This window comes from Ornithorhynchus anatinus, chromosome 6, assembly GCF_004115215.2.
Source record: "Ornithorhynchus anatinus isolate Pmale09 chromosome 6, mOrnAna1.pri.v4, whole genome shotgun sequence".
Taxonomy (NCBI): Eukaryota; Metazoa; Chordata; class Mammalia; order Monotremata; family Ornithorhynchidae; genus Ornithorhynchus; species Ornithorhynchus anatinus.
In genome coordinates this window covers 22,820,711-22,847,701 of record NC_041733.1, presented here as the reverse complement: position 1 = coordinate 22,847,701, position 26,991 = coordinate 22,820,711, and the positions used below count along the sequence as shown (strand labels likewise).

At 44.0% G+C, this 26,991-nt stretch overlaps 1 protein-coding gene across 4 annotated transcripts in view; it reads right to left on the bottom strand.

The window, feature by feature from the left end:
• The window catches only part of DOCK11 (dedicator of cytokinesis 11), a 155,233-nt gene that overhangs the window by 21,549 nt on the left and 106,693 nt on the right, over window positions 1–26,991 (bottom strand). For all 4 annotated transcript variants that reach the window (XM_039912359.1, XM_039912358.1, XM_029067561.2 and 1 more), the window contains 13 exons: window positions 24,671–24,787; window positions 23,791–23,866; window positions 20,073–20,185; window positions 18,800–18,911; window positions 16,858–16,924; window positions 14,858–14,905; window positions 14,310–14,452; window positions 11,762–11,877; window positions 8,159–8,296; window positions 5,480–5,662; window positions 3,780–3,893; window positions 608–823; window positions 461–518 (listed from right to left, as the gene is read on the bottom strand). In XM_039912359.1, coding sequence (XP_039768293.1) covers window positions 461–518; window positions 608–823; window positions 3,780–3,893; window positions 5,480–5,662; window positions 8,159–8,296; window positions 11,762–11,877; window positions 14,310–14,452; window positions 14,858–14,905; window positions 16,858–16,924; window positions 18,800–18,911; window positions 20,073–20,185; window positions 23,791–23,866; window positions 24,671–24,787 — 1,501 coding nt within the window. The remainder of the gene's footprint in view (window positions 1–460; window positions 519–607; window positions 824–3,779; window positions 3,894–5,479; window positions 5,663–8,158; window positions 8,297–11,761; window positions 11,878–14,309; window positions 14,453–14,857; window positions 14,906–16,857; window positions 16,925–18,799; window positions 18,912–20,072; window positions 20,186–23,790; window positions 23,867–24,670; window positions 24,788–26,991) is intronic.

The following is a 26,991-nucleotide window of genomic DNA, read 5'->3' as shown; positions in this document are numbered from 1 at the left end:
ATCCCGGCTCCGCCACTTGTCAGCGGTGTGACTTTGGGCAAGTCACTTAACTTCTCTATGCCTCAGTTACCTCCTCTGTAAAATGGGGTTAAGACTGTGAGCCCCATTTGGGACAACCTAATTACCTTGTATCTACTCCAGTGTTTAGAAGAGTGCTTGGCACATAGTAAGTGCTTAACAAATACCATCATCATTATTATTTTGTATCTACCCTAGCACTTAGAACAGTGCCTGACTCATAGTGAGCGCTTACCAAATACCATTAAAAAAAATCTCTTTAATAGACACAAAAGGCAACAGATTGAGAGGTCCAATAAATCCAGAGTCAAGCAGAAGATGAATGTATGTTTTTACACTCAAGTATTTTATTGGTCTTTATGGCGATGGAAGCTATGGAAGTATAACAGCACCTCAATCCTATACACTCTAACCCCTGTGCCCTCAAAGAGAGACATCTTACTTTTTCTGTGAAGAAACTCTGCAACCAGAGCTGCTACATGGACATAACACATTGCAGCCTGTGAAAAACAAGAAGGGAATCTGTCAGACCAAACCAGGACCCGGGGACTTCACAGTGTATATTCAGAGTGGAATCTTAAAATGTCACCTCTGAAAAATCTCCATTTTTGATGTGGATCTTGGCCATGCTGTCGAGCCAAGTTTTCCTGAGCTCTGGGGTGCTCGCATAGGACTTGGCTAGACTGTACTGGAGGTCTATCAGCATTTCTGGATCCCTCTCATGTTCTTTCATTTGAGCTGTGGCCATGAGAACGGTGCGGATTCTCTTAGTCAAGTCTTTGACTTCTGAGGGAAAAGCAGTAGCCTGGTGAAAAAATATTCAGTCGATCAATCGCTGGTATTTATTGAGCACTTGTGGTGTGCAAAGCACCATACTAAGCACTTGATAAATTAGAATATACTAATCCAAGCAAGTCTGATTAGGGTCTAGAGTCAGTCAGAGGACCCAAGTTTTCATTCTGAAGGTGGCATGGCTTTCAGGGGGTGGAGCCCGCAGGGGCTGAACGAGTGCCGGCCGGAGCTCAAGTTTCTCACGGAGGTACACCCAGGGAACCAGACCCACCCAAAGAGACCAGGCAAGAGAGCAGATTCACTCAGAATGAGACAGACACCAGAAAGGGAGAGAGGGAGAGATCCAGGGAGAGACGGGGGAAGGAAAACAGACACTCAGGTAGAGTTGACAGCATGGTCTAGTGGATAGATCACAGGCTCTGGGCTCTATTCAGGGCCTCACCACTTGTCTGCTGTGTGAGCTTGGGCAAACCACTTAACTTCTCTGTGCTTCAGTTCCCTCTTCTGTACAGTGGAGATTAAGACTGTGAGCCTGTGTGGGACAGGGACTGTATCCAATCGTCTATCTACTCCAGCGCTTAGAATGGTGCCTGGCACAAAATAAGTGCTTAAAAATGCCATTATTATTAATTATAATTATTAATATTAATCCCAGCCAGGTTAGGCCACGTTCCAGCAGCCAGAACCCCCCCTTCTTCCTGATGCCTGTCTCCCACTGAAGACTAAGCAGTTGGGGCAAGGGAAAGAAACACTAAAAAGGACTTGTCTGTTTGGTTTGCATCATTAAAACATCCTCCACAGCAATTAATAAGCACCTAACTCTATGCAGAACACTTGGGAACCTAAAGTAGGTGTAAGACATAATCCTTGTCCTCAGGTAATTGGGGAGACAGGCAGATGCACATTTTCAAATACACACTAGGCAGAAGAGTCAGAGCAGGAGTAAAAAGTGGTGACAGTGGCGAATTCTAGATTGTATACTCTGTGAAAGCAGGAATCACGTCAAATTCTACTGCACTCTTCCAAACCTTAGCATGGTGCTCTGTGCACAATAGGTGATCAGTAAATACTACTGATTAATGGGTGAGACAGACCATTAGTTTGAGCTAGTATGGCATTTCTTAGGTTCTCAGCCAGCTAATTTTAGGAGGATTTTTTTTTAATCACGATTGTGTTGCAATAAACTCGTGCTCACAGTATAGTTTTGTTAAGACAGTACACTCCAATATGCATCTCATGACTGGCCCAGGAGTCTGCCTGATTGACAGGTGGGGGCCAGGGATACAGACCATCACAACATGTCTGAATAATAATGACCAAGGCAGGGGGAGAGAGAGTGAAGATTAGTTGGGGTATGTCTCCTGAAGAGGACTTTAAAGGTAGAGGCAGGAAATCTAACTTGACATATTTAATAATGTTGGTATTAGTTAAGTGCTTACTATGTGCAGAGCACTGTTCTAAGCGCTGGGGTAGATATAGGATAATCAGGTTGTCCCACAAGAGGCTCACAGTCTTAATCCCCATTTTACAGATGAAGGAACTGAGGCACAGAGAAGTTAAGTGACTTGCCCACAGTCACACAGCTGCCAAGTGTTTGAAGAGAGGTTGTTTGTGGCCCAGAGCAGATAGAAGACTGGATCAATAGCAAATCTTCTTCTTTTTCCTATGTCATCAGCAACTTGTTGGGGCTGGTGGGAAGGCCCAGCTCCCTCCTCTCTGTTTCCCACGGGAACCACCTCTCCATAAGAGCTCGAGGGAAAAAAAAAAATCGAGAGAATTCCTAAACAACCTAAAACATGTAAAAGGCCTGAGTCTGAGGAGGGCAGTCCACTAAATAAATAATCCTTCTAAAATAGAAGAGAGACAATGCAGTGAGAAGAAATGCAGCTTGCTGGCGCCTCCATCCGCCAACATCAGCGGGCTGTGCTGATGTGCCCGGGTATGCCGTGGTGCTAATGAATCCGCAGACCAGCAGTCACCCCCAGGAGCTCAAGAACACGAGCACCCAACTGCCATCAGGTGCTTTTGAAGAGTTTTTCTATATCCTTCCTCAGTCTCCTTGAGGAGTGACTTCTACACCTTTTCCACTCCTTTGTATTTTGGGTGCAGAAGCCAGAAAAATCTCAGAAAATTCAGCCCTTGAGCAATCTGTGCCAGAAGGTCACGAGGACTCTGCAATGGGAATAGCTCCTCCAGGAGGAAAGGAATGGGCCACCACGACGGGGCTGACCTTTGGGGAGCCTGATTTTGGGAGCTTGACCTGGTCAAAGAGACCTGCCCATGTCAAAGCTGCACTCAATTAATCATATATAGTGAACGCTTACTGTGTACAGAGCCTGTACTAAACGCTTGGGAGAGTACAATATAACAAGAGTTGGTAGACACATTCTCTGTCCACAAGAGCTTACAGTCTAGAGGGGAGACAGACATTAATATAAATAAAATATGGATCAATTCATTCATTCATTCCACTGTATTCATGTATTCAACTGTGTGCAGAACACTCTATTGAGTGCTTGGGGAAGTATAATACAACAATAAACAGACACATTCCCTGTTCACAAAGAGCTTGGGGGATGGGGGAGGAGAAGGGGGATACTGACATTCATGCAAATAAATTACAGAGATGTACATAAGTGCTATGGGGCTTAGAGGAGGGAATGAACAAAGGGAGCAAGTCAAAGACCAGAAGGGAATGGGAGAAGAGGAAATGAAGGTTTAGTCGGGGAAGGCCTCAGGCATTAGTAAATGTTAATAAGAGTGAGAAAAGAATTACCCACATTTCAATCCAATTTCAGAGTAGGTTCAGAAATCAAGCCAAGGAATAATTTTCAGATTACTACTGGGCTTCACACCTGTGTTTGTATAGCACATGATCATGCAAGCAGATTAGGAAGCTATTGACGGCTTTAAGACTAAACACCAGAGAGATGGTATTTGCTCATTTGAGGTAGGTTAGGAAAACTTACCTTCATGGGTCTGTCACTATTTGCAAAATTATTAATGATTGACAATGACTCCTGAAATCTTGATCCTCCACTCAAAGCCACATCTGCTATTAGCTGGCTCACAGCAATTATTATCTGTAGGGAAGAATCAATGAATAAATCACATTTTTGAGTGCTTCCGGTGTGCAAAACACCTTACTAAGCACTTGAGAGAGTACAATTTAATAGTGTTGGTACACATGTTCCCTGCCCACAGGAGCTTTAAGAAAGTAATCTTTACTTTTTAATGGTTTCTATTTTAATCACTGAGAGCATTCTTATAATAATAATAATGATGATGGTATTTGTTAAGCGCTATGTATCAAGCACTCTTCTAAGCACTGGGGTATATACAAGGTAATCAGGTTGTTCCACGTAGGGCTCACGGTCTTAATCCCCATTTTATAGATGAGGTAACTGAGGCACAGAGAAGTTAAATGGCTTGTCCCAGGTCACACAGCAGCCAAGTGACGGAGCCGGGATTAGAACCCACATCCCCTGACCCCCAAGGCTGTGCTCTTTCCACTAGGCCATGCTGCTTCTCACATTGTGACTAGATTATCAAGTTTCTTTTCAAGAGTTTGCTTAGCTTAAATCCTGCTGAAAAATATGAAACCTTTGAAATCTTGGCCTGGTATAGGAGACTCAGAGGATTAAAGTGCTATTGCACAAATCCAAATACTGATGCCAGATGTTACATTCCTGGTAAGGGTCTTCCTTTGTGTGAACATTTTTATTTATAATTCTTAGATTAGTCATAGACTGTTTTCTCCCAACTTCCTGTTGAATCTGTCATGGTAACAATGGCCGCAGATTTTACGGGCTGAGTGTGCTGCTGCGGTCTGCTGGAGATGTGCTCTTAACAGATGTTCCACCACCAATCTGGGGAATGTGGAAGCCCATAAATACCCAGAAAATCCCATTATTAAACATTCCTTGAGGACAAGGATTGAACCTTGTTCTTCCTTTGTAATTTCCCACAGCAACAGAGCAGATGCTCAATAAACCAAGATGGGGGCCAAACCCTGCTCTTTAGTAAAGACAGATAACCAAAGGAATTCCTTCCCTGGGCAGTGGGCAGAGGGGTCAACAGTTGGGTTACTCAATACTTTCCTCATAGGTAACACTTTAAAATGAACAATATTGGATCCATGCTAAGATTTGAAAAATGTCCTCATTCCACTCTATTCACATTAATTATTATTATTGTATTTGTTAAGATCTTACTATGTTTCAAGCACTGTTCTAAGTGCTGGGGTAGATACAAGTTAATCGGATCGGACACAATCCCTGTTCATTCATTCAATAGTATTTATTGAGTGCTTACTATGGGCAGAGCACTGTACTAAGCACTTGGAATATACAATTCGGGCAACAGATAGAGACAATCCCTGCCCAATGACTGGCTTACAGTCTCATCACATGGGGCTCACAGTGTAAGCAAGCAGGAGAACAGGTATTGACATGCCATTTTACAGATGAGGAAACAGCCGCAGATCAGTTGAATGGCTTGCCCAAGGTCACACAGCAGGCAACTGAACTTGAATTGGCACCCAGGTCCTCTGACTCCCAGGCCCGTGCTTCTTCCACTAGGCCACACTGCTTCCCCGACTTTACAACTTGTACTAGAGGTACAACATAGGAGGTGAAAATTAACCTAGAATATTTCCATTTTCACTGACCTGCAGGTGTGTTCTCAAAAATGTTTTCCTTTTGGTGAACTCAAAGTTATTCCTCATCAAAAGATACAGAAGTGCAGACGCTTCATTCCTAGTTGAGCTTAGCTTCGAGGTGCAGCATTTCAAAACCTCATAGCAAAATGCGGCACACATGTTCACCCTTCCTTTGAAAAATGCTGCGGGAAACTGAAGAAGGGTGAGAGATTAAATCTTTGAAATATACCGAAATCCATGTGTCCATCTCCCCGCTAGATTCTCAGCCTATTTGAACTGAGCTTTCTAGTCAAATCCTTAAAAAACAAAAACAGTTTCTGTTTTGCTGTACTATTACATCTTCAGATCTTTGTGACAATAAATAGGAAGGAACCAAATTCCAACAATAACAGAACCAGGCCTCCGCATAAAACTGCTTGTGGATAAAGCCATTCCTGGCACTGAGAGAACATGGTGTTGGCAAACTCCTGGACCCGTCAACCCTTGGTGAGAGAGTGTCTGGTTTAACACAACAACTCCCTTTCTTCCTCCCCATGGTCTTTGGTGCTTTTTGGGAACCATCCATGTTAATATGATGATCTAGAACTGCCTGATGTTCCCAGGGTCACAATTTTAGGTAATAATAATCGTAATTGTGCTTTTTGTACTAAGCACTGGGGAAGATACAATATAATCGGTCCCACATGAGGCTCACAATCTGAGGCACAGAGAAGTGAAAGTCATACAGCAGACAAGAAGCAGAGTTGGGATTAGAACCCAGGCCCTCTGACTTCCAGGCCTGTGCTCTTTCCACTAGGTCACACTGCTTCTCAGAGGCAATTCAACCTTTCAGCAGGGGTGCAGGAAGGCCAGAAAGCTTCCCCAGGGTCTAACAGCAAGTCATTACTAAAGTTGGAGCTGGAACTCTGACCTGCTGCCAATCACCCTACCGGTGTCCCTTTCTCCTCTGGCTCTTTAACTTTAGATAAATCTTAACTAAACTCAGAGGTGAAAGAGGAGTAAATGGCTAATTTTATTACTCACACAGCCTCAAATGATCCTTGCATATAAGGCTTTCCAGTTTTTGTGAGACATGTTGGGGCCATGTTTTGGGGGTAGACACTTCTCTTTGACATAAGGATGAGGTGTTGAATAGCTACAGTTTTCTGATGCCTAAACTTGTTCAAGTGGAATTAGGAAATGGATACAGTGCTGGGAAACGTTGCCTTTGGCTCATTTTATGGCAACTATATTTCAGGGTACATGAAATGAATGGAATAATTTAACCCAGCATTAGGAGAAATACCTACCCATCCCACAGGTGTCAGAGAAATACACCCTGGCTCAATTTTATGTTCTGTAATGACAGTCCCTAAGGTTTTCTTTATCATTAGCAGCTGCTTTCAAAAGCCTCCTTATGAGTGCAAATTGAGTAAAATGACAGAGTAATAACTGAGGAACACGCACAAGTTAGAAAGTCCATTATTCCTTCTAAATTTTTTTTCTCAGAAGTCTTTGTTCTGTGATAAGGGTTTTTTCTTTGTCCTCCCTATCGGTTGCTTTTGGAAGCTACTTTTCAAAGAGGATTTTCCCTAAAATTTACTGCTGGCAGGTGTTACGCCTTTTTTTGGAGATTTTTCATCAAGGTTGCCATTTTTGCACTTAGGTTGCATGGGGTCAACTGCATTTCCCCCTGCCCCCCATCCTGTGCCTATATGTCCCTCTCCTCAACCTTTTATGTGTCAATAGTTGCCCATGTCTTAATTTTTCCCTGGTTCCACCTCCAAAGTCCCGCACCAACTTCACCCCCTCACTGCAAATGTAATGCTAGAACCCCTAGGCCTGGGTCATTTAGGACTTTGCTGGAGAAAGGTAATAGGTTGGGCAGATACCCGAGATGACGAGTCAACCATTTTTATTGAGCATTTACTGTGTGCTGAGCACTGTACTGCACACTGGGGACAGCACCACAATATAACAGACACATTCCCTGCCCACAATGAGCTTACAGTCTAGAGGGTTGATCTTACAGTCTAGAGGGTGACCACCATGAAAGACATCGTGGATGTAGGGCACTGTACTGAAGAGAAGCCTTTTGCCATGGTTAGAGGTTAGGGGACAGGAGCAGCTCCCAGGCAATCTCAGGTGTGGCAGGGGCAACCAGATGTCAGTTGGGGCAACCTGATGTCAAACAACATCTCTACATCTCTAAAAAACGACGAATCAGAACTTCCCCATGTTCAAATTCCTGCCAATAAAAGATCCTTTCTTCACTTCACTTGACACCTGATTTAAAATAGAAAACATCTTGGATTGGTTGGCCTTTGCCTTTTTGGGAATTAAATATATGCATTATAATGTGGGAAAAATCCACCCTTGGCAATGTAAGCTACAATCCTCTTCACTTGCCCTTTTGAGCACAGCCATCTGAATGGACAGAAACTTGTAAGCTGGGGATAATTTATTCCTGCATATTTTAATAACAGGCAAGCATGTATCTTTTGGCTAATCACTGTATTCATTCAATAGTATTTATTGAGCACTTACTATGTGCAGAGCACTGTACTAAGCGCTTGGAATGAACAAGTCGGCAACAGATAGAGACAGTCCCTGCCGTTTGACGGGCTTACAGTCTAATCGACGGGCTCACTGTAGCGATCCCTAATGCCCGGGTACAGTCCCGGAAAACTGTAGCGATTCCTTACGTACCTTACTAATGAAAGCTCTCAGCGAAGCAAACACGTGCTTTAGGGAGGCCTCTGATTGGCCATTTTTAAGAAAAGCGAGATGAATGTCAAAAACCTTTTTCATTAAAGGGTTGTGGCCATCATTGTTCAAGAGCTGGTTCTGCAAAACAAGAAAACAAATGTACTTTGCTTAGTTTCTGTTCCTTCTATAACGGGGATGAGCAAAATACAGCCCACAGGTCTGATCTGGGTCACTGATGCTTTCACAAAGGGCACCCACTTCTGCAATGGTGGCTTCTCCAGGCACCGCGCCAGAAGCACATACAGTCAGTAACGCACACGCTACTGGCTTGCCCTCCATGGTTTAAACCTTCCCCCAGCTTTCACTGTCCACCCACAAAGGCCTACTATGTGGTGAGTGGCTCTCAGGCCAATTACTGCCCTCCTCTGTCCTATACATAGTGGAAAGAGAATTAACCTGGCAAATTTCCATTAATCAGGTTGGACGCAGTCCCTGTTCCACATAGGGCTCACACTCTTAATCCCTATATTCCAGATGAGGGAACTGAGGCCCAGAGAAGTGAAGTGACTTGCCCAAGGTTTCACAGCAGATATGTGGCAGAGCTGGGATTAAAACCCAGGTCCTTCTGATTCCCAGGCCCATGCTCTATCCACTGAGCCACGCTGCTTCTCATGCTGCTTCCAGTAGATATGGAACACACAACGAATGAAAACACTGCATATTTTTCAAACAGCTTTCCTCTCAGATCTCTCAAAATTCTTTAGAAACATTATCAGAAAGATTTTATCCCTACTGCCTGGCAGAATTAAAAAGAGTTATCTGTTCTACTTATTGCAAGATTCATTCAATTAGCAAATCTGAAGAGAGGATGATCTTGAGCTAAATTCTCCTAACCAAACTAAAGCCTCAGTAACAAAACAGAGACTTGAGCAGTGGGAGAATAAACTGAGATTCTTTGCAAGACCATTAATGTTTCAGTGGGATTAGAAAGAGACAAGCCTCTGTTTCGGAGGAAAGAGTAAACATCATTGTACCACCAGGTTGGTATGAAGAGGTGGCAAAGGGAGAGAGAGGAGAAAGGAGCAGGTGAAGGCCTACACTTGGATTTTTCACTCTCAAATGAGAGTCCTCTAGACTGCAAACCCATTGTGGGCAGGTAATGTTTCTTCCAATTCTGTAATACTGTACTCTTCCAAGAGCTTAGCACAGTGCTCTGCACACAGTAAGCGCTCAATAAATATGATTGATTGACTGAGCTGTGATGATGCTGGGTCAGAGTTAGTACACCAAGCCAAACTTCTGTTCTTGTGCTGCCTTGCCTGGTTATTGCCAGGAAATTCCTTCCTGGGAGTCATCTGTGCTATCCCTATAGGGTAGGGCAACTCCCTTCAGCTTCCAGGATCTACCAGGAATCTAGGAGACCTTGGGCCCAGGCCAGATCCCTTCCACCTAGTGGGCAGAGAGCTGATTTCAGTGGAGTGCGAGAGGACAGAGATGTACAGAATACGTTAAAGAGGATAAAGATAATAATAGTTGTGGTATTTATTAAGCATTTACTGTGTGCCAGGCCCTGTACTAAGCGCTGGGGTGGGTACAAACCATTTGGGTTCCCAGTCTCAATCCCCACTTTACAGATGAGATGACTGAGGCACAGGGAAGTGAAGTGACTTGCCCAAAGTCACCCAGCAGACAAGTGGCAGAGTTGGGATTAGAATCCACGACGTTCTGACTCCGAGGCCCATGATCTATCCATAGCTGGCCCCACCTTCAATTTACAGGCCTCAAGACCACCACAGCTGGGGGGACTGGCCGGGGAGTGGGTGGGAAGAGGTGGTTCCCCTTCCCAGGCCTCCACTCCAAGCCACAGCTGGGGAAGAACCAATTTCAGCCATGGTGGTGAAACTAGTTAAAACACACAAAATGAAAGAGGGTGTAGGAGGGGGTGAAGCGGGGAAGAATTTAAAGTGCAGACGATCTGCCAGGAAGGAGCAGGATGGGTGGGTTTATCTGATCACCAGCCGTGGATGTCAGGATAATAATAATATTGATGACGGTATTTGTTAAGCACTTATTGTGTTTTGAGCACTGTTCTAAGTGTTGGGGTAGAAACAGGCTAGTCGGGTTGGACACAGTCTCTGTCCTACATGGGGCTTGCAGTCTTTATCCCCATTTTACAGACGAGGGAACTAAGGCACAGAGAAGTAAAGTGACTTGCCCAAGGTCACACAGCACACAAATGTCAGAGCCAGGATTAGAATCCAGGATGGGACAGCACAACAAATTCACTTCCAGTGAAGTGAGAGTTGGGCTGGCTGTCAACTTACTAAAAAAAAAAAAAAAAGGCAGAAACAGGAAAAAACAAACAAAAAACACATGAAAAGAACAATGTAGGCCAAAAATGAAAGGGAAGCAAGGAGAAGACAAGGGAATCAAGGATGTCGCTTTAAAACATGCCAAAAACGTCAAATGGTTGCCATCGAAGATAGCTGAGCCTTATGCTAGGGGCGAACACGGTGTTTGGGTGTCCTTCTAGTTGTGGCTCTGGGATGTTGTCCCCTATTGTTATGTCCTCAAGAGCCAAAAGGGAGATTTGGGGTTACTGTGTAGGCAACATTACTCCATTCAGACCCCAAGAATATTCAAACACCTTGCAGTCTGGCAAAGAGTGTATTCAATGTACAAGGTTGTAACAGGACCAATGCTAATCATAAAGCAATGTTCAATTTTATCCTCCCTAAAAATTTTGGAGGAGGAAGTTAACACAAAATGAAGATGATAAGACCAAAAACACTGATCCTCAATGTTTTTTAGAAGCACTGTCCTGGGGTTGATGCATTCAAATATGAATTTGTGGCATATTCAATTGAAATAAAACCATTGCAGTTCTTGTTTGACACAGTCTAGATTTGTACATGGGGTATATAGACCAGGACTCCAAAGATAAAATAAGGCAGAGGTTGGAAATAATCATGAAAAATATTGTGCTTTTGACTGGATTTTCTCCTCACCCCCTTAGATAGTCTGGACAATTGTCTTCACTTTCTACTACTTTGCAACTGGTCAGAACTTGAGAATCAAGGTGAGCCAACAATCTGTCAGTCATGAATGCAGAGATTGCCTTAGATGCTTGGGATCCATGTCACAATCCCAACTAAGAAAGGGCAATGACAAAAACACAACCACAGGTTTGGACAAAGAGAGGCAATAATTCAAAGAACAACTGGAGCAACTTGAAGAATGGATTGAATTAACCAGGAAATCTTCATTGAGAAAGTGAGTTTTTGACTGCAAATTAAAACAAGGTGTCTGAGAGTCGGTAGTATTTATTGAGTGCTTACTATGTGTGGAGCATTCTACTAAGTGCTTGGAAGCGTTCAATACCACAGAGTTGGGAGACATATTTCCTATCCCCCAGGTCTGGTGCTTCATGAAATGTTACTCCAGCAATCCAACTAACCATAAATTCTAGAGGGGGAAAACCACTACTGTTTCCATTTTTAACAAAGATAAAATCTGACAAGAAAAATCACATTCATACTTATATATATATAAGTACTTTCTAATGAAGAAGATGCCAGTAGCCTCTCAGCCCTCAAAGCTCACCTTGAAGCACTGAGTAAAGAAGGAGATGGTGTCCAGAACTGTCAGGGAAACTTCGGTAGCAGTATTGCCTTCAAGAAGTGCCTGATGTACAATATCTGCTTCTGATGTTCCAGAGTCTAGAATCGTGAAATAAAGGAATGTTTTGTATGGGGCCAAAGTTCAGTGACCACTCTAAAACTCACCCAAGTAAACACTAAATCAAGCAAGAGCAGAAAAGTCAAAGCTCAAAATTTTCAATCCCCACTTCTGGAACTGACCTCGGAAGAATATCAGTGAATCATATTTATTTAGTATGTACTGCATGCAGAGCACTGTACTTAGCATTGGGAGAGTGCTTAGTACAATGCAACAATAAACAGACACATTACCTACCCACAATAGCTTACAGCCTAGATGGGGAGACAGACATTAAAATAAATAAATAAATAAATAAATAAATAAATAAATAAATAAATAGGAATAACAGATTCTGTCTTTGAGATTTTCTCAGCAGCAGACACTGGGGGACAAGGAAGGAGTGGAGAAGCTACATTTACTCTCTAAGACCTGAAGATGGCTTTGGCTACCAATTTCTGTGAAATGCCCTGCCATTTCAGCAACGGAAAATTATTCCATATTGGCCTAGATTTCATCCCACTTCTTAACAAAAGTACTCCCCTCAGAAAAAGCTGTTTGAATCCACAACTGAAAGTGCACAATTAGCTCCCTGCTTTTCCTTGATATAGAGGCTTAGATGAAGTAGGCCAAAAGTCAGTCACATACACCTGAAACAAGGGTAGTTTTTGAATGAAATGTACAGGAAGTTGGGCCAATTAATTGATCAGTGGTATTCACTGAGCACCTGAGGGCAGAGCACTCACTGTTCTAAGAGCCTGGAGGGGCAACTTTGGCCTTGACAACAGTTCGCTCTGTCAGAATGACAATTTTTAGGATGTTCCATTATTTAAAGCCTCCTTAGCATTTGTGACTTAAGAATTTTGGAAAAAGACAGGATATTGAACCATAAATGGTACTATTATTCATTCATTCAATTGTATTTACTGAGTGGTTACTGTGTGCAGGGCACTGTACTAAGCACTCGGAAAGTACAATTTGGCAACAAATAGAGACAATCCCTACCCAACAATGGGCTCATGGTCTAGAACCTTTTTGAACATTTTAAGAGCACAAATGAAACATAATTTTAAAAATATACAATATGAAGAACAGCTACAAATGAATACGTAATTAAATAAAATCATAAGGAACTCAATCTACTGTAATATCAAACACCAGTAACAATAGGTTCGTATTTACTGAATTGGAAAAATAAAGGGGAGGGTTGTGCCTCAGTTACCTCATCTATAAAATGGGATTAACACTGGGAGCCCTACGTAGGACAGAGACTGTGCCTTACACAATTATCTTGTATCTACCCCAATGCTTAGTAGTGCCTGGAGCATAGTAAGTGCTCAACAAATACCTCAGGAAAAAAGGCCTTGCACCTTAGGAAAGGTTAGTTGTGTCACTTGAGGGAAGGAGGGAGAAGACTGCTTGGGAGGCAGCAGATGGAAGGTTGGAGGCTGAACCAAAGCCATTATCTTATTAGATATTTGTCTTAAAAGACATGGAACTCCATTTTTTTTAATTTTAGGATTTTGGTTTGCTTTTTTTTCCCTTTCCCTTGTCCCCCTCTCAGTCTGGCCACCTCTCGTTTGTTTTAGTCCCATCAAAAGTACATATGTAGCTCCATAGCATGGCATTTTCCTAAAGGCTCATTTTCACTGGTTTCAGCAAGGACTGAAAAGACCCCTCCCCACCACATTCACACTTTATTTAGGAAGCCAATATGGGGTGCCACACTCAATCATTACTTAGGAAGCAGATGAGGGCACAGCAGTGTCTGCTGCTGAGGAAATCTTAAAGAGAGAATCTGTTCTGACCTCAGCAAGCATCTGCTCCCTGGGCCAGCAGCTTCACAATGTCTGCTGCTCAACTCAAGGGGACCGGAAGAGGATAGATGGCTCAGCACAACACTCACCATTTCAAAAACACACAAATCAAATCCCACTAGTGATAAGATATGCCTTTACCCACTCTCATCCCTCCGACCTCTAAATTAAAGTCCTATATAAGTGGGCAGCCCAATATAGAGCTCTGCAACCTTGAGGCAGGAGACATGTCTCCCAACTCTGTTATACTGTGCTCTCCCAAGTGCTTAGTACAGTGCTCTGCCCGCAGTAAGTGCTCAATAAATACGACTGACTGACTGATTGCTGCTTGAAGAGACAACATTGCCTTTTAGCTGTCTGAGCAGTTCTGTGAAGGGATGGAGGTCTCCTCCTAATTAGCAAAGGGCCGAGAAAAGGTGCCCTCCTACATGTTCGCTGGTACAGATCGGGAGATACCAGCTTGCCATAACCATCACCCACATCGCTGGAATCTCATTGTCAGTAAGCTTCACATTTGATTATGAGAAGCATTTTCCATACCAGAGGGTACTTCAAGTCCTTCTAGAGTCAAAAATGCATCACAATGGGCTCATTTTAAAATGTATTTCTACACTTACTGTGATTAAGGGTAAATGAACTTTCCAGGCTACTGAGATGCTGAAGCCGAGCCTGCATCATGCCTGATCTGCTACGGAGGGCCGGCATAGTTTGTGATTTCCGGTCAACTCCAAAGTGTTTGGTCAACCAGGCGTCATGAATTCTGAAATAAATTTCACAATTACGTATCAACTACTGTCTATTAAAGTTAGCTTAATAATCATCGGTTACCATAAACAGTAAATAGCCCCCATATTAGCCCAAGATCATCAGAGGCATATCACAAAATAGTCACACAAAAATTGGTTCTGGCACCCAGGAATATCCCCTGTATGGGATCAAATCCATATAGATATTAGGTGGGATAAACATGTGGGGATTAAGTTTGATAACCAGTGTAAAGAATAGGAATAACTTGGCTCTTCAAAGGCAGAGTTCATCTGAATTTCCTAAGTGAAAATGTTACCTGCCCTCTCCTGGGCTAATGAAAAAGCTGTCCCACAGCTCTTTAACAAATGACTTTTAAAAACAGGAAGGGAAAGATATTCTTAAAGAAAAGGTACTATACCTTGCTATGTTTCTCTTCCCCACATATCTGAAGTGAAACAAACACACTCTAGGAAAAGACAACAGTGCATTAATAATATTGAGGAACTAGAAAAAAATCTTTGTTAAGTAAATAATTGAAACCATAATATTCAGGCTTTTGCATACAACTGTCTAAGGGGGGGAGAGAGGAAGTAGGGGCGGGGGGATACATAAACAAAGGGGTGACCCGTTTTATACCAAACTGCAATATGATGGGAATTCAAATATGCACACCAACACATATCATAATTCTGCTTGTAGGATCAGTCATTTTCCTAAACATATAAACCAAGACTAGGACTTCCTTCCTGTATTAAATCAGTGAAGGGAAAGGATCTGATGCAAGATTTTCTGCTCTCCTTAGGGTTTCTATTTTCAGCTGAACACTTTCAAGACTACTGTTTTATTAAAACTCTAACTTGGAACACTGAAGGCCAATTATCCTCAGTTCCCTATAACACATTCAATTCTATAATGTGGGGATTGTTCCTGAAGGACCTTGATTTTGGGGAAAATCAGGGTAGAGGAACCACTGACTAAGTGGGAATTAATGGATTAGGGAATTAACGGTTCAGAGATAACACCATGACTGCATTTCATATATAAATTTCTATATTACTGTTATATACACCATTAGCCGAAAACTTTATGAAACCGGTCACTCGTTTTACTTTTTTAAATACTCAAAACTTGCAAAACCACAAAGAAGCTCAAAGTAGTGCGCAGCAGGAAAGGAAAGCAGAACAATCTGGAACAGGGCACTGGTAAGAACAAGAAGTGTTGATTCACCCATTCTGGCTTGAATACCTCACAGCAGACATTTTTTTCCCATTACAGTTCCACAGCAGCACGAGCCTAGGTCTCCCGATTCTCAGTGCAATGCTCTTTAAACTAGACCGATGGCAGGGGGGCAACATAGACCAGTACAAGAGAAGCAGCGTGGCTCAGTGGAAAGAGCTCGGGCTTGGGAGTCAGAGGTCATGGGTTCGAATCCCGCCTCTGCCACTTAGCTGGGTGACTGTGGGCAAGTCACTTAACTTCTCTGTGCCTCAGTTACCTCAACTGTAAAATGGGGATGAAGACTGTGAGCCTCATGTGGGACAACCTGATTACCCTGTGTCTACCCCAGTGCTTAGACCAGTGCTCTGCACATAGTAAGTGCTTAACAAATACCAATATTATTATTATTATTATTACAGAAAGACAGATAAGTATAGATGCAAAGCAGTGTTATCTAGTGGATAGAGCACTGGCCTGGGAATCAGAAAGACCTGCGTTCTAATCCCAGCCACACTACTTGTCTGCTGTGTGACCTTGGGCAAGTCACGCCTTCTCTGTGCCTCAGTTACTTCATCTGTAAAGCAGGAATTAAAATGCTGAGTCCATGTGGGATAGGGTCCATGTCGAACTTGGCTAACTTGCATCTACCCTGGTGCTTAGTACAGTGCACAGCACATTCATTCATTCAATCATACTTGAGTGCTTATTTTGTGCAAAGCACTGTCCTAAGTGCTGGGGAGAGTACAATATAAAAACAGACCTATTCCCTACCCACAGTAAGCTCACAGTCAAAAGATGGTAAGCATTCAAATTTTAAAAATGACTCTACAGTTCAGGCTTTTCACTTTGTTTAGATTGGATTTGTTCCCTCCGGTATTTTACTGTACATATTTATCTAATTTTGTCTGTGAAAAGGCCCTTATGAGAGATTGTACTACCAATTTTAATATACTGAGTGTCTAGAAATACAACTACAAGATCAATAAGAGTAACTTCACTCATTCATTCATTCAACTGTATTTATTAAGCGCTTACTGTGTGCAGAGCACTGTACTAAGTGCCAGGGAAAGTGTAATACAACAATAAACAGTGACTTTCTCTGCCCACAACGAGCTCACAGATTCAGCAAACCTATAAGAACTCAGCCAAAATATGAAAATAAAATAGAATTATATTTGCATATATCTGTAAAATACTTACTCTAAAAGTGTCAGAATATTTATGAGCTCCTGTGGAGATACTTTGTTCCAGTAAGTTAAAAGAGTATCTGAAAATGAAATGAACAAATAAACTATCACATTTTGAAACTTTATTAGCTAGAGCTTTTAATCCTAAAACTCATTTTGTCAGAGAACTGCCTCACGTCTTGTTCTATTAATAAATATACCATATTTATAATATATTATAAATTTTGTGAACCTGATGGGGAAATACAAACATTTTTCAGACTTAGAATTGTCAGTTTTGTCTCCCCTTTTCAAATGAAAGCTTCTTGAGCTCCTCAAGAGTAAGGATCATGTCTTGGTAAACCCATTCAGAAACTTGTACAGTGTCTTGCAAATAAATGGGCATTCAAGAAATAGTTTGAGAGTAAAATGATGAAAACAAGCTAATGAAAGGACAAGCTAAGCACTGCACAGCAGTTGACATTGGAGATATGAGCACGAGCCATGCTCCTCAGCTCATGCAGCGACCAACTACTGATCCACCACACAGACCATACAGTTCTGCCATGACACACTCTGTGCACTTATACAGTTCTTCTCTTAGTACTCTGTGCTCATGAAGAAGCAGAAGATAGGCAAGAACAAAGAGAGAAGGAAAAGGGATGGGATCTGGCCTGTCGCAGAGACGGGGAAAATGAATAAAGCTCCAGGTCCCGGGACACTAAACAGCGAAGAGAAGAGCAGAACAGCTGTGAAAGGGCATGGGATGGAGGCCTTCCAGAGAGCTAGGCAAACACAGAATGGGGGTCTCAGGGATGGAGGTAGAGGAAGATAAAGGAAATAAATGAGAAGCATGAAGAGAAAAAAAGAGAGAGGAGTAGCAGAGTAGCAGCAACTTTTGGTGTGTTTCAGTTAGACTTCCATGTTGCCCTACACAAATTTGGCAGACCAACTAAAACTGATGTAGCCTAAAGATTCTCTAAAATGATCCTCCCGTTGGTTTACATATCTGTAATGGCAATCCACTTCATAGTTTGCCATACAGTTTCTTCAAGGCTAGCAGACACAACTGATTGTGTCAGAGAAGCGAAGGACTGTTATTGCTGCTCTTTACAAAAAAAAAAAATATCATTTTACAGACTTTCTGGCTGAGGCCTTCCTGCCAAGATACAAAGACATCCTCTTAGAGAACAGCTACCAAACCAAATACAATTACTCTTCATATTTACTGAATCTGGTTGAAATCAGTGAGGCCAGCACAAACGGGAACATTAAGAAAACATTAATTTCCGGAGCTTGCCAGGATCAGAAATGGCATGCCCTGGGGACCCACGTATCTGGCTCATTCGGACTGTAAACTCCTTATGGGAAGGGACTGAATTGTTCTTTCCCAAGAACTTAGTACAGTGCTCTGCACATAGTAGGCACTTAATAAATACCACTGTTTGACTGATTCAGTCACGGAAAGTTACCGTATTAAATTGGGAGTGATCTTTTTCAGAAACCTGGGGTTGGAACGTCTCAAACAAATATAAACCGGCAACATTGTACTTTTGACTCTTAATCAAGCAAATTTGGTTTGGGCTACTCCAAAGATGTGAGGAGCAATCTTTGAGCCACGTTGCCACAACTCCCCCTCCTGCTCACCCCAGAGAGTGAGGCAGAATAGGGGTCCCAGGCTGCTCCCCTTTGTCTCCAGTTTGCCGGGGAACAAAATAAATTCAAGGGTCCTCAGTGTACTGGAGAAAAAAAAATCATACTGTGGGATGGGGGTAGAGTCAAGAAATTAGGGAGGGAGAACCTTGGGAAAAGAAATTTAATTAAATTCTGCAGTGCCCAAGATTGTGGGGATACCTCAAGAGTTTGTCAAGTGACGCCAGCTATGCCCACAAAATTATAGTCCACTTGGTCATCCCACAATCTCTGAGAATACTGGTGATTAAGTACCCTTGCTCTGTAATATGCTAGCAACTTACCTTCTGAAATCATTTTTACTATATACAGGTAGCACATCAGGAGGCTTCTAATCTCATACTGGTCCAGTCTGTTGTACTGGGATACACTACTCCTCGTAGAACTTCTTCGGGTCTAAAGATAAACAATAACATACCATTTGGAAACGAATTTCCATAGCCTTTCATTTAAGGAAAACAACAAGCACAAGAAATACTTTTAGCATGCATTCCATTCTAGCAAGATCCTAAGGCTTCCTCAGAGATAAAAGCCTCAGCATATGGGGAAGATTTTCACCCCACACTCTGAAGACAAACAAACGCTGTATCTGCTCATGAGCCAGTTGGAGAAGTCGATGCAAATTGTCCCTGTGGTCCTGAGGATTAGCACGCAATAGCATGGAAAAGAAACCACGGAGGGCATTTTTAAACATCAGGAACGTATGCTGTCACACTAATTTTCTGAGCTTCATCCACCTCTAAATGACCTCTCTGGCTACTCTCCATAAGGGACAAAGCACCCACCAGTGGGCTCCCTCTCTGAGGAGTTACTGCCCTCTTTTAATGCTGTCTCGAGATGCCTATTTCCCAGATAATAATAATTGTAGTATGTGTTAAGTGCTTCTTAACTGTACTAAGCAGGATAGATGGACAATAATCCAGTCAGACACAGTCCTTGTCCATTGTAGAAGTCACAGTCTAAGGTAAGAGGCACATGGTAAATGGGTAGTTAGTTCCCATTTTACAGATGAGAAACTGAGGCACAGAGAAGTGAAGTGACCTGCCCAAGAACATAAAGCAGGCAAGTGTTATATCCAGGATTAGAAAGCAGGTCCTCTGACTCCAGGACTGTGCTCTTTCCACCAAGCCAAACGGCTTCCGTGAACTGGGAAGGATTTGGTGGGGAAACTGGGGCATACACCATGTTGGACACAAGTCAGCATTTTTAAAAGTCCTGGGCCCCCCATTTATCAACTATGGCAAAGTAAAGGTTGGATCATTCCCCCGGGGTTGAGCCCTTCTATCAAATGCCCAAAAGCATTTCAAGCCTCAAACTTCTTTCTCCAGACCAGCTTGCCTCAGAAATTACAGCTCTGTAAGAATCGAAAAAAGTTAGCCTTCCCTCTTTGTTTTGAATATTCCAGTGATAAATACAAGAATAGAGGGAATACCAAAATGGCACCCAGGCTGGGGGATTAGCCTTCTTTCCATGCCTGAGACTGTGGGAGATGGAAGGAAATATGTTTAACCTCTTTCCCCGATTCTGATGCTTTCTAGGCAATCTAATGGGGATTACATTTTCACCCGTGCTGCATTGATCAGGAGAACTGGCTGCCCCTTCTGTGCTCATTGAACCTCTTGAGTCTTCTCTCTTCAGTCCGTGTCCATTTGGAAACGAGGATCCATAAACTGAAAGAAAAAAACCTAAGTGTCAGTAATGGAAAGAGAACTACACAAGTATTACTACAGAAATTCGATGAGATTAATATTTAGACAGCCTTCTCAGGGTGGTTTTGGGCCCATGGTAAATCTGCTGCCAATATGACACTGGCACCTGGAGGGTAGGAGGGGATTAAGGAGTTTAAGGGGTTTAATACTTCCGGGTAACAGCTTTTCTGCTCCATACGTTTGCTCTCCCAGTGTTCCCAGACTGAACCCACAGACATACTGGTTCTAAAGACCCATCTTACATACACTGGCTTTGCCTCTTAGTCAGGGAAGGGGGCAATTGTCCTGGCTTCCCGCTCCTTAGGCCCTAGCCTACTCCCTGAAACCACAGAGGAAAGAACACGTTCCTTCCACACCCTCCATGACTTGGCTGGAAGTACCGTTAATAATAATTGTGCTATTTGTTAAGAGCTTACTATGTGCCAAGCAATATACTAACCGCCAGGGTAGATACGAGATAATCAGATTCAACACGGTGGTCACTATCTAAGTAGGAGGGAGAACAGGTATTGAATCCACAGTGAGGGAACTGAGCCACAGAAAAGTTGTGACTTTTTTCCCAAGGTCATACAGCAGGCAAGTGGCGGAGCCAGGATTTGAGCCCAGATCCTCTGATTTCCAGGCCCGTGCTCTTTGCCCTAGGCCATGCTGCTTCCCTGTGTTCTGCCAGCTCCAAGCCGATAATCCTGGCTAAGCAATTGTAGGCTGCATCATCACATGCTCTGCTTCCTAACAATGAGCTCACCAGGATTAAGTTGCTAGGGAGATGCAGAGGAGCAAAGTTACCCTTCCCTTTGGCTCGTCCTCAAGTTAGGCTCTGGGGCCTTAGGTGTGAACTCTATGCTAGGATGCCATGTTAATATAAGTGTGCAAAGCACGGGAGAAGATGCAATCTCTTTTCTTCTTGCAGATTCCCACCACAGATAGATGATGGTTAACTCTTCCCCTCCACCAGGGGTAGAAATGGTTACAATATGCCCGAGGTTGCAAAGCAGGCAAGTGACAGAGCCAGGATTAGAACCTGGGGGTCTTACGTCTTCCTTTGACTGCGATAAAAACTTCCCCTGCAGCTTAAATGACAGAGGAGGTTTTGCTGTTGAGTTCGACAGTAGCCCCCCGATGGGTTCATACAAAGAAGAATCCTGCTCCCACCCCTGCCACAACCCCCGCCTACGCTGAGACTCTTCATGCCCACAGAAGACCTGCATAAACTCTGAAGAGCCTGGATCGGCAAGGATGTGACTAGGGAAGAGGCGGTGTGAGGCCAGAGAGGCCTGGGGTAAGCGCTTCAGTATAGTGCTGTGCATACAGTAAGCAATCAATTAATATCACTGATTGATTGCCTGAATACATTCTCTGCCTGCTGTGGCCTATCGATTGGTTTTCTCAGAACTCTCAATGGGAAAGCTGAGGCACAGGCCAAAGCCTGGTCATGGTTGTCTGGCTCACCCACTGGCTCCTAGAAGAGGTCACGAGGCAACAGGCTGGGAGAAGGGGAGAAGGTGGGAAGGGCCTCCATTCCCAGTGATTAATGGCAAACAGAGCCCATGGAATTCTCATTTCCCCATCTAAAGGGAGATTGCAAGGAACTCCCCCAAAATAACATAAAGCCGTTCCGTCCAAACGGCTATCTCCATCCAAATGGCTATCGGGCTGGTACGAGCTCTCATAATATCCTGACTGGATTATTGCGTCAGCCTCCTCTATGATCTCCCTTCCTCCTGTCTCTCCCCACCACAATCTATTCTTCATTCCGCTGCCCGGATTATCTTCCTACAGAAACGCTCTGGGCATGTCACTCCCTTCCTCAAAACCCTCCAGTGGTTGCCTATCAACCTTCACACGAAACAAAAACTCCTCACTCTTAGTTTCAGAGCTCTCCATCACCTTGCCCCCTCCTACCTCTCCTCCCTTCTCTCCTTCTACTGCCCACCCCGTACACTCCGCTCCTCTGCCGCTCACCTCCTCACTGTCCCCCGTACATGCTTATCCCGCCATCGACCCCTGGCCCACATCCTACCGCTGTCTTGGTATGCCCTCCCTCCTCACATCTGCCAAACTAGTTCTCTACCCCTCTTCAAAGCCCTACTGAAGGCTCACGTCCTCCAAGAGGCCTTCCCAGACTGAGCCCCCCTTTCCCTCTGCTCCCCCTCTCCTCCCCCCAACTCCTCTCCCTTCCTCCTTCCCCTCCCCTCAGCACCGTGCTCATTTGTATATATTATTTATTGCCCTATTTATATTGTTAATGAGGTGTACATCCCCTTGATTTTATCTTGATGATGTTGTCTTGTTTTTGTTTTGTTCTGCTTTGCTTTGCTTTGTTGTCTGCCTCCCCCGTTTAGACTGGGAGCCCGTCATTGGGCAGGGATTGTCTCTATCTGTTGCCGAATTGCACATTCCAAGTGCTTAGTACAGTACTCTGCACATGGTAAGCGCTCAATAAATACTATTGAATGAATGAAGGTTTCATCTTCCCAACCAGGGCTCAACAACTCTGTTGTGCAGAGGAGCTGAACAAAATGAAGTCTCTGAACATTTGCTTCACAGAGAGTCAATCATACAATTTAAACCCACGTGAATGTGGTTTACTTCATTGTGGAGTGGTAAATATGAGATAAGAAAAAATGTAACTTAATAATGTACTTATATTGCCATTTTCTAACGGGATCTTGGCTCAAGGAGAGGAGAAAGAGGAGGACAGAAATAGTGAGGAGGGGTGAGAGAAAGCAAAGGAGAGAATAATGGAGAGAGAGAGAGAAAGAGAGCGAGAGAGAGAGAGAAAACTTACTCCTAATTCTTTTTGTTTAGGCAGGGAGGAGGATGGGAGCAAGGGGTACAAAGCACTGTGCCTGCAGCCTCATTCATCACTTCCTCCTATCACTGTGCTGCTGCCACTGAGTGCTTCAAACCTTTGGCGTGCTGGGGTGAGTTTGGGGGTGAATCTTTTTCTTCAGTGCACACAGGGGCCGTGATAAACACACATGGCACAGGGCTGCTTGCACCTCCTGCCCTAGAATGTGTAGCCCATCCGCCACTGCTTACAGTACACATAGCACACTTGGGGGTGAACAATCCCCCTCCCATTTGCACTGGTGTGAGGCCGGGGGGTAGAATCTGTGGAAAGGGGGTGAGAGAAGCTCCGGCTCGCCCTGTCACTGATGGGGGCCACAGGAACCCCACCAGCCCCTTGGGTGGAGCCAGAACCCAACGGCTAAGAGCAAGAAGTGGAGCTGCCATCTTGGCCCACCTCAACCCCTTTCCTGCACAAAAGCTGTGGCGACAAAACCAGTGGCGTTTTCCTCACAATGCCCAGTCCTTTGAGGCAACGGGCCCCTCAGAGTGAGCTTGAGAGGCACATCTGGTGATAAGAAGAGCCAGGATTGGCTTGAGAGCCAAACCTTGACCACCTCTGTTCCAAACCAAGAATCCAGGGCATACTTCTCATGGACCTCCCATGCGGCGGAAATGAACAAACCATACTGCCGTGGTAAAGGAACCAGCTAGGCTTACATTCACATTCGAGACTGATCTTCTTACTTAAAGAACAATTTAAGGGGCTTAATTACCTGTGTCTTTGTCGCCAATAAGACTCGCTCTATTTGAGGGTGAGGTGAAGCCACACACAAACTCATCTCTGGAGGCCTGAAAAGCAGAGGTCTAAGGTCATTTAAATGCGTTTCTATATCAGCAGAAGAATTCCAGACTGGAAATTAGGACACCAGCTTCTTGCAACCAATCCTACTCTTCCCATCACTCCGGTTAGAATCAGAAACCAATCAGTGTTCACGAATGAATTAGTAAGCCTTGGAAAATGCAGGTTCCATGTCACAACTGTGAATTCCAGCCCAGCCACAAGCCGCTGCAGTCAAAAGAACTGGAGAACGTGCTCTCTGCTACCAGCTGCTTCACGTGTTGGAGCTTGGACGTGCTTCTGCATCTGTGCTCAGCTTGGTTCCAAATCCCTGCAGGCAAGGCTACAGACTGGGATTGGGAGGGGCAGAAAAGGGATGAACTACGAATAACTTGGCTCCAAGAGTCTACAAGGAAGGAGGCCAATGGGGTCAAGAAGTGTCCAGAAGGAGGCTGCCAAGAGGGAGGAAAAGGAAAGCTAATCCCTGGGGCCTGACTTCTGGTAAAAGAACTCTGTTCCTTTTCTGAGCAATTTTCCAGGCAAGATACACGTGGACTCATTAAAGAGTAAACAAAATGGCAAAACTAGGAGGGAAAAGATCTTCACGTAGTACGGCAGAGATGTTCACAAGCTCGTCGAATGGAAAATGCCCTAAATTAAGCTATTAAAGGAAAACATGCCATAATTTTTGAAAACTGAATAATGGACAGCATGTCAAAAGCTTCAAGACATAATAAAGAAAACAGGACGAAGGACAGAGGAGAAAGAAAGTATGTGAAATATACAGAGACACAAATCAAAGAATCCAGACTCACAGAATTAGAGACGGCGGTGCAAGAATACGTGGTCTCACGGCCGGCAAGTCGCTGGGTGTTTTCTAAGAGCACTCCGACCAACGGAAGGTACAACTGAGCTATTTTGGCCTGTTGATTCTGAAAGACAATTACCATCAAAAGTTATCAGTGTATGATTTATAGTCACTGACCAACCATGAAATTATCTAGAATACTGTGGCTGAAACAGGGAATTAGCTTAACGTGCCCAGGAATCACCGCCCTTTATAAACACTAGAAAAAGCTTACAGTTTCCACTAGAGCTGGCAGCAGCAGGGCCTTGTGGAAGGTCCCGGGACTTTCAGGGAATCAGGAGTCAGGGTACCTTGGCTCTGGTCCTGATTCTGCCATGTGCCTGCTGGGTGACCTTGGAAAAGTCAGTTATATTCTCTGGGCCTCAGTTTCCTCACCTGTAAAATGGGGGTAAGATACCCTCTTCTCCCTCCTTCCCTCAGACTGTGAGCGCCATGCAGGCCAGAGACTATATCTAATCAATCACCCAATCAATGGTATTTATTGAGCGCTTACTGTGTGCAGAGCACTGTACATATACAAGAGAGTTGCTAAACAGAGTCCCTGCCCACAATGAGCTTCTGCTAAGCAGCGTGGCTCAATGGAAAGAGCACGGGCTTTGGAGTCAGAGGTCATGAGTTCGAATCCCAGCTCTGCCACTTGTCAGCTGTGTGACTGTGGGCAAGTCACTTCACTTCTCTGTGCCTCAGTTACCTCATCTGTAAAATGGGGATTAAGACTGTGAGCCCCACGTGGGACATCCTGATTCCCCTGTGTCTACCCCAGTGCTTAGAACAGTGCTTGGCACATAGTAAACGCTTAACAAATACCAACATTATCTACCCCAGCACGTAGCACAGTGTTTGACACATAGTAAGCACTTAACAAATACCACAATTATTATCACTGTTCTTACAAATCCCTTTCTGAAAATGCATCCCCAGTCACAAGGCCTTGATAGGATACTTAGTTAATTATCAGCAAGATCTTCATCAAGCTCTAAGTTCCTATAGGGTCCATAGCCCCGTAACAGGCACCTTCAGGCTGAACTGCCCTTCAAAGGCAGTTGGGAGGAGTTGCCAAATTGGTTGAAAGCGCCCAGGAAGGAGAAATGTGGCCTGGAACGCCCTTCCTCCTCACATCCGGCAGACGATTACTCACCCCTGCTTCAAACCTTATTGAAGGCACATCTCCTCTAAGAGGCTTTTCCTGACTAAGCCCTCCTTTTCCTCTTCTCCCACTCCCTTCTGCATCACCCTGACTTGCTCCCTTTATTCATCCCTCATCCCAGCCCCATAGTACTTATACATTACACATCTGTAATTTATTTATTTATATTAATGTCTGTCTCCCCCTCTAGACTGTACGCTCATTCTGGGCAGAGAATGTATATGTTATATTGTAGTCTCCAAAGCTCCTAGTACAGTGCTCTGCATACTGTCTTGTCTTACGCCGTTGAGTCGTTTCATTCATTCATTCAATAGTATTTATTGAGCACTTAATGTGTGCAGAGCACTGTACTAGGTGCTTGGAAAGTACAATTCGGCAACAGAGACAATCCCTATCCAACAACGGGCTCACAGTCTTAACAGGAGGTGGGGTTGGGGGAAGCACTGGCATAATGGGAGTGGCCAGGGAAAGGGGAGCTGCGGCAGGAAGGGCCGGGTCGTTTCCGACCCATAACGACACATCTCTCCCAGAACGCCCCACTCTCCAACTGTAATCATTCTGGTAGTGACACGCTCCATAATTATGACCGACTGGAGGGAGCTGGGGAGGGAGAGCTCCATGAGTCAGCTTCACCAGCGCTCAGCTCCGAGCCTGTCCCCCCATCCCTTCTCACTCCAACTTCCAGTTCAAGCTGCAGTGGGAAATGGCAGCAGGCTGAGACCTGACAGGTCCCCCAAACTTGCTCATTTTTCCTATTGTGCCTGTCGCCAAATCCTTCCCTACCTTATTCTTAGGTTGTGAGTCCCCGGAAGGCCGGAGACTGGTGACTACCTCCCATCTCTGAATTTTTTTTCCCCAGCACTTAACATAGTACTCAGCACAGAGTAGGTGCTTAATTACTATTATTAATAATGATGGTATTTGTTAAGCGCTTATTATGTGCCAAGCACTGTTCTAAATGCTGGCTAATAATGATGGTATTTGTTAAATGCTTACTATGCGCCAGGCACTGTACTAAGCAAATCGAGTTGGACACAGTCCCTGTCCCATGTGGGAATCACAGTCTCAAACCCCATTTTACAAATGAGGTAACTGAGGCATGGAGAAGCAAAGTCACTTGC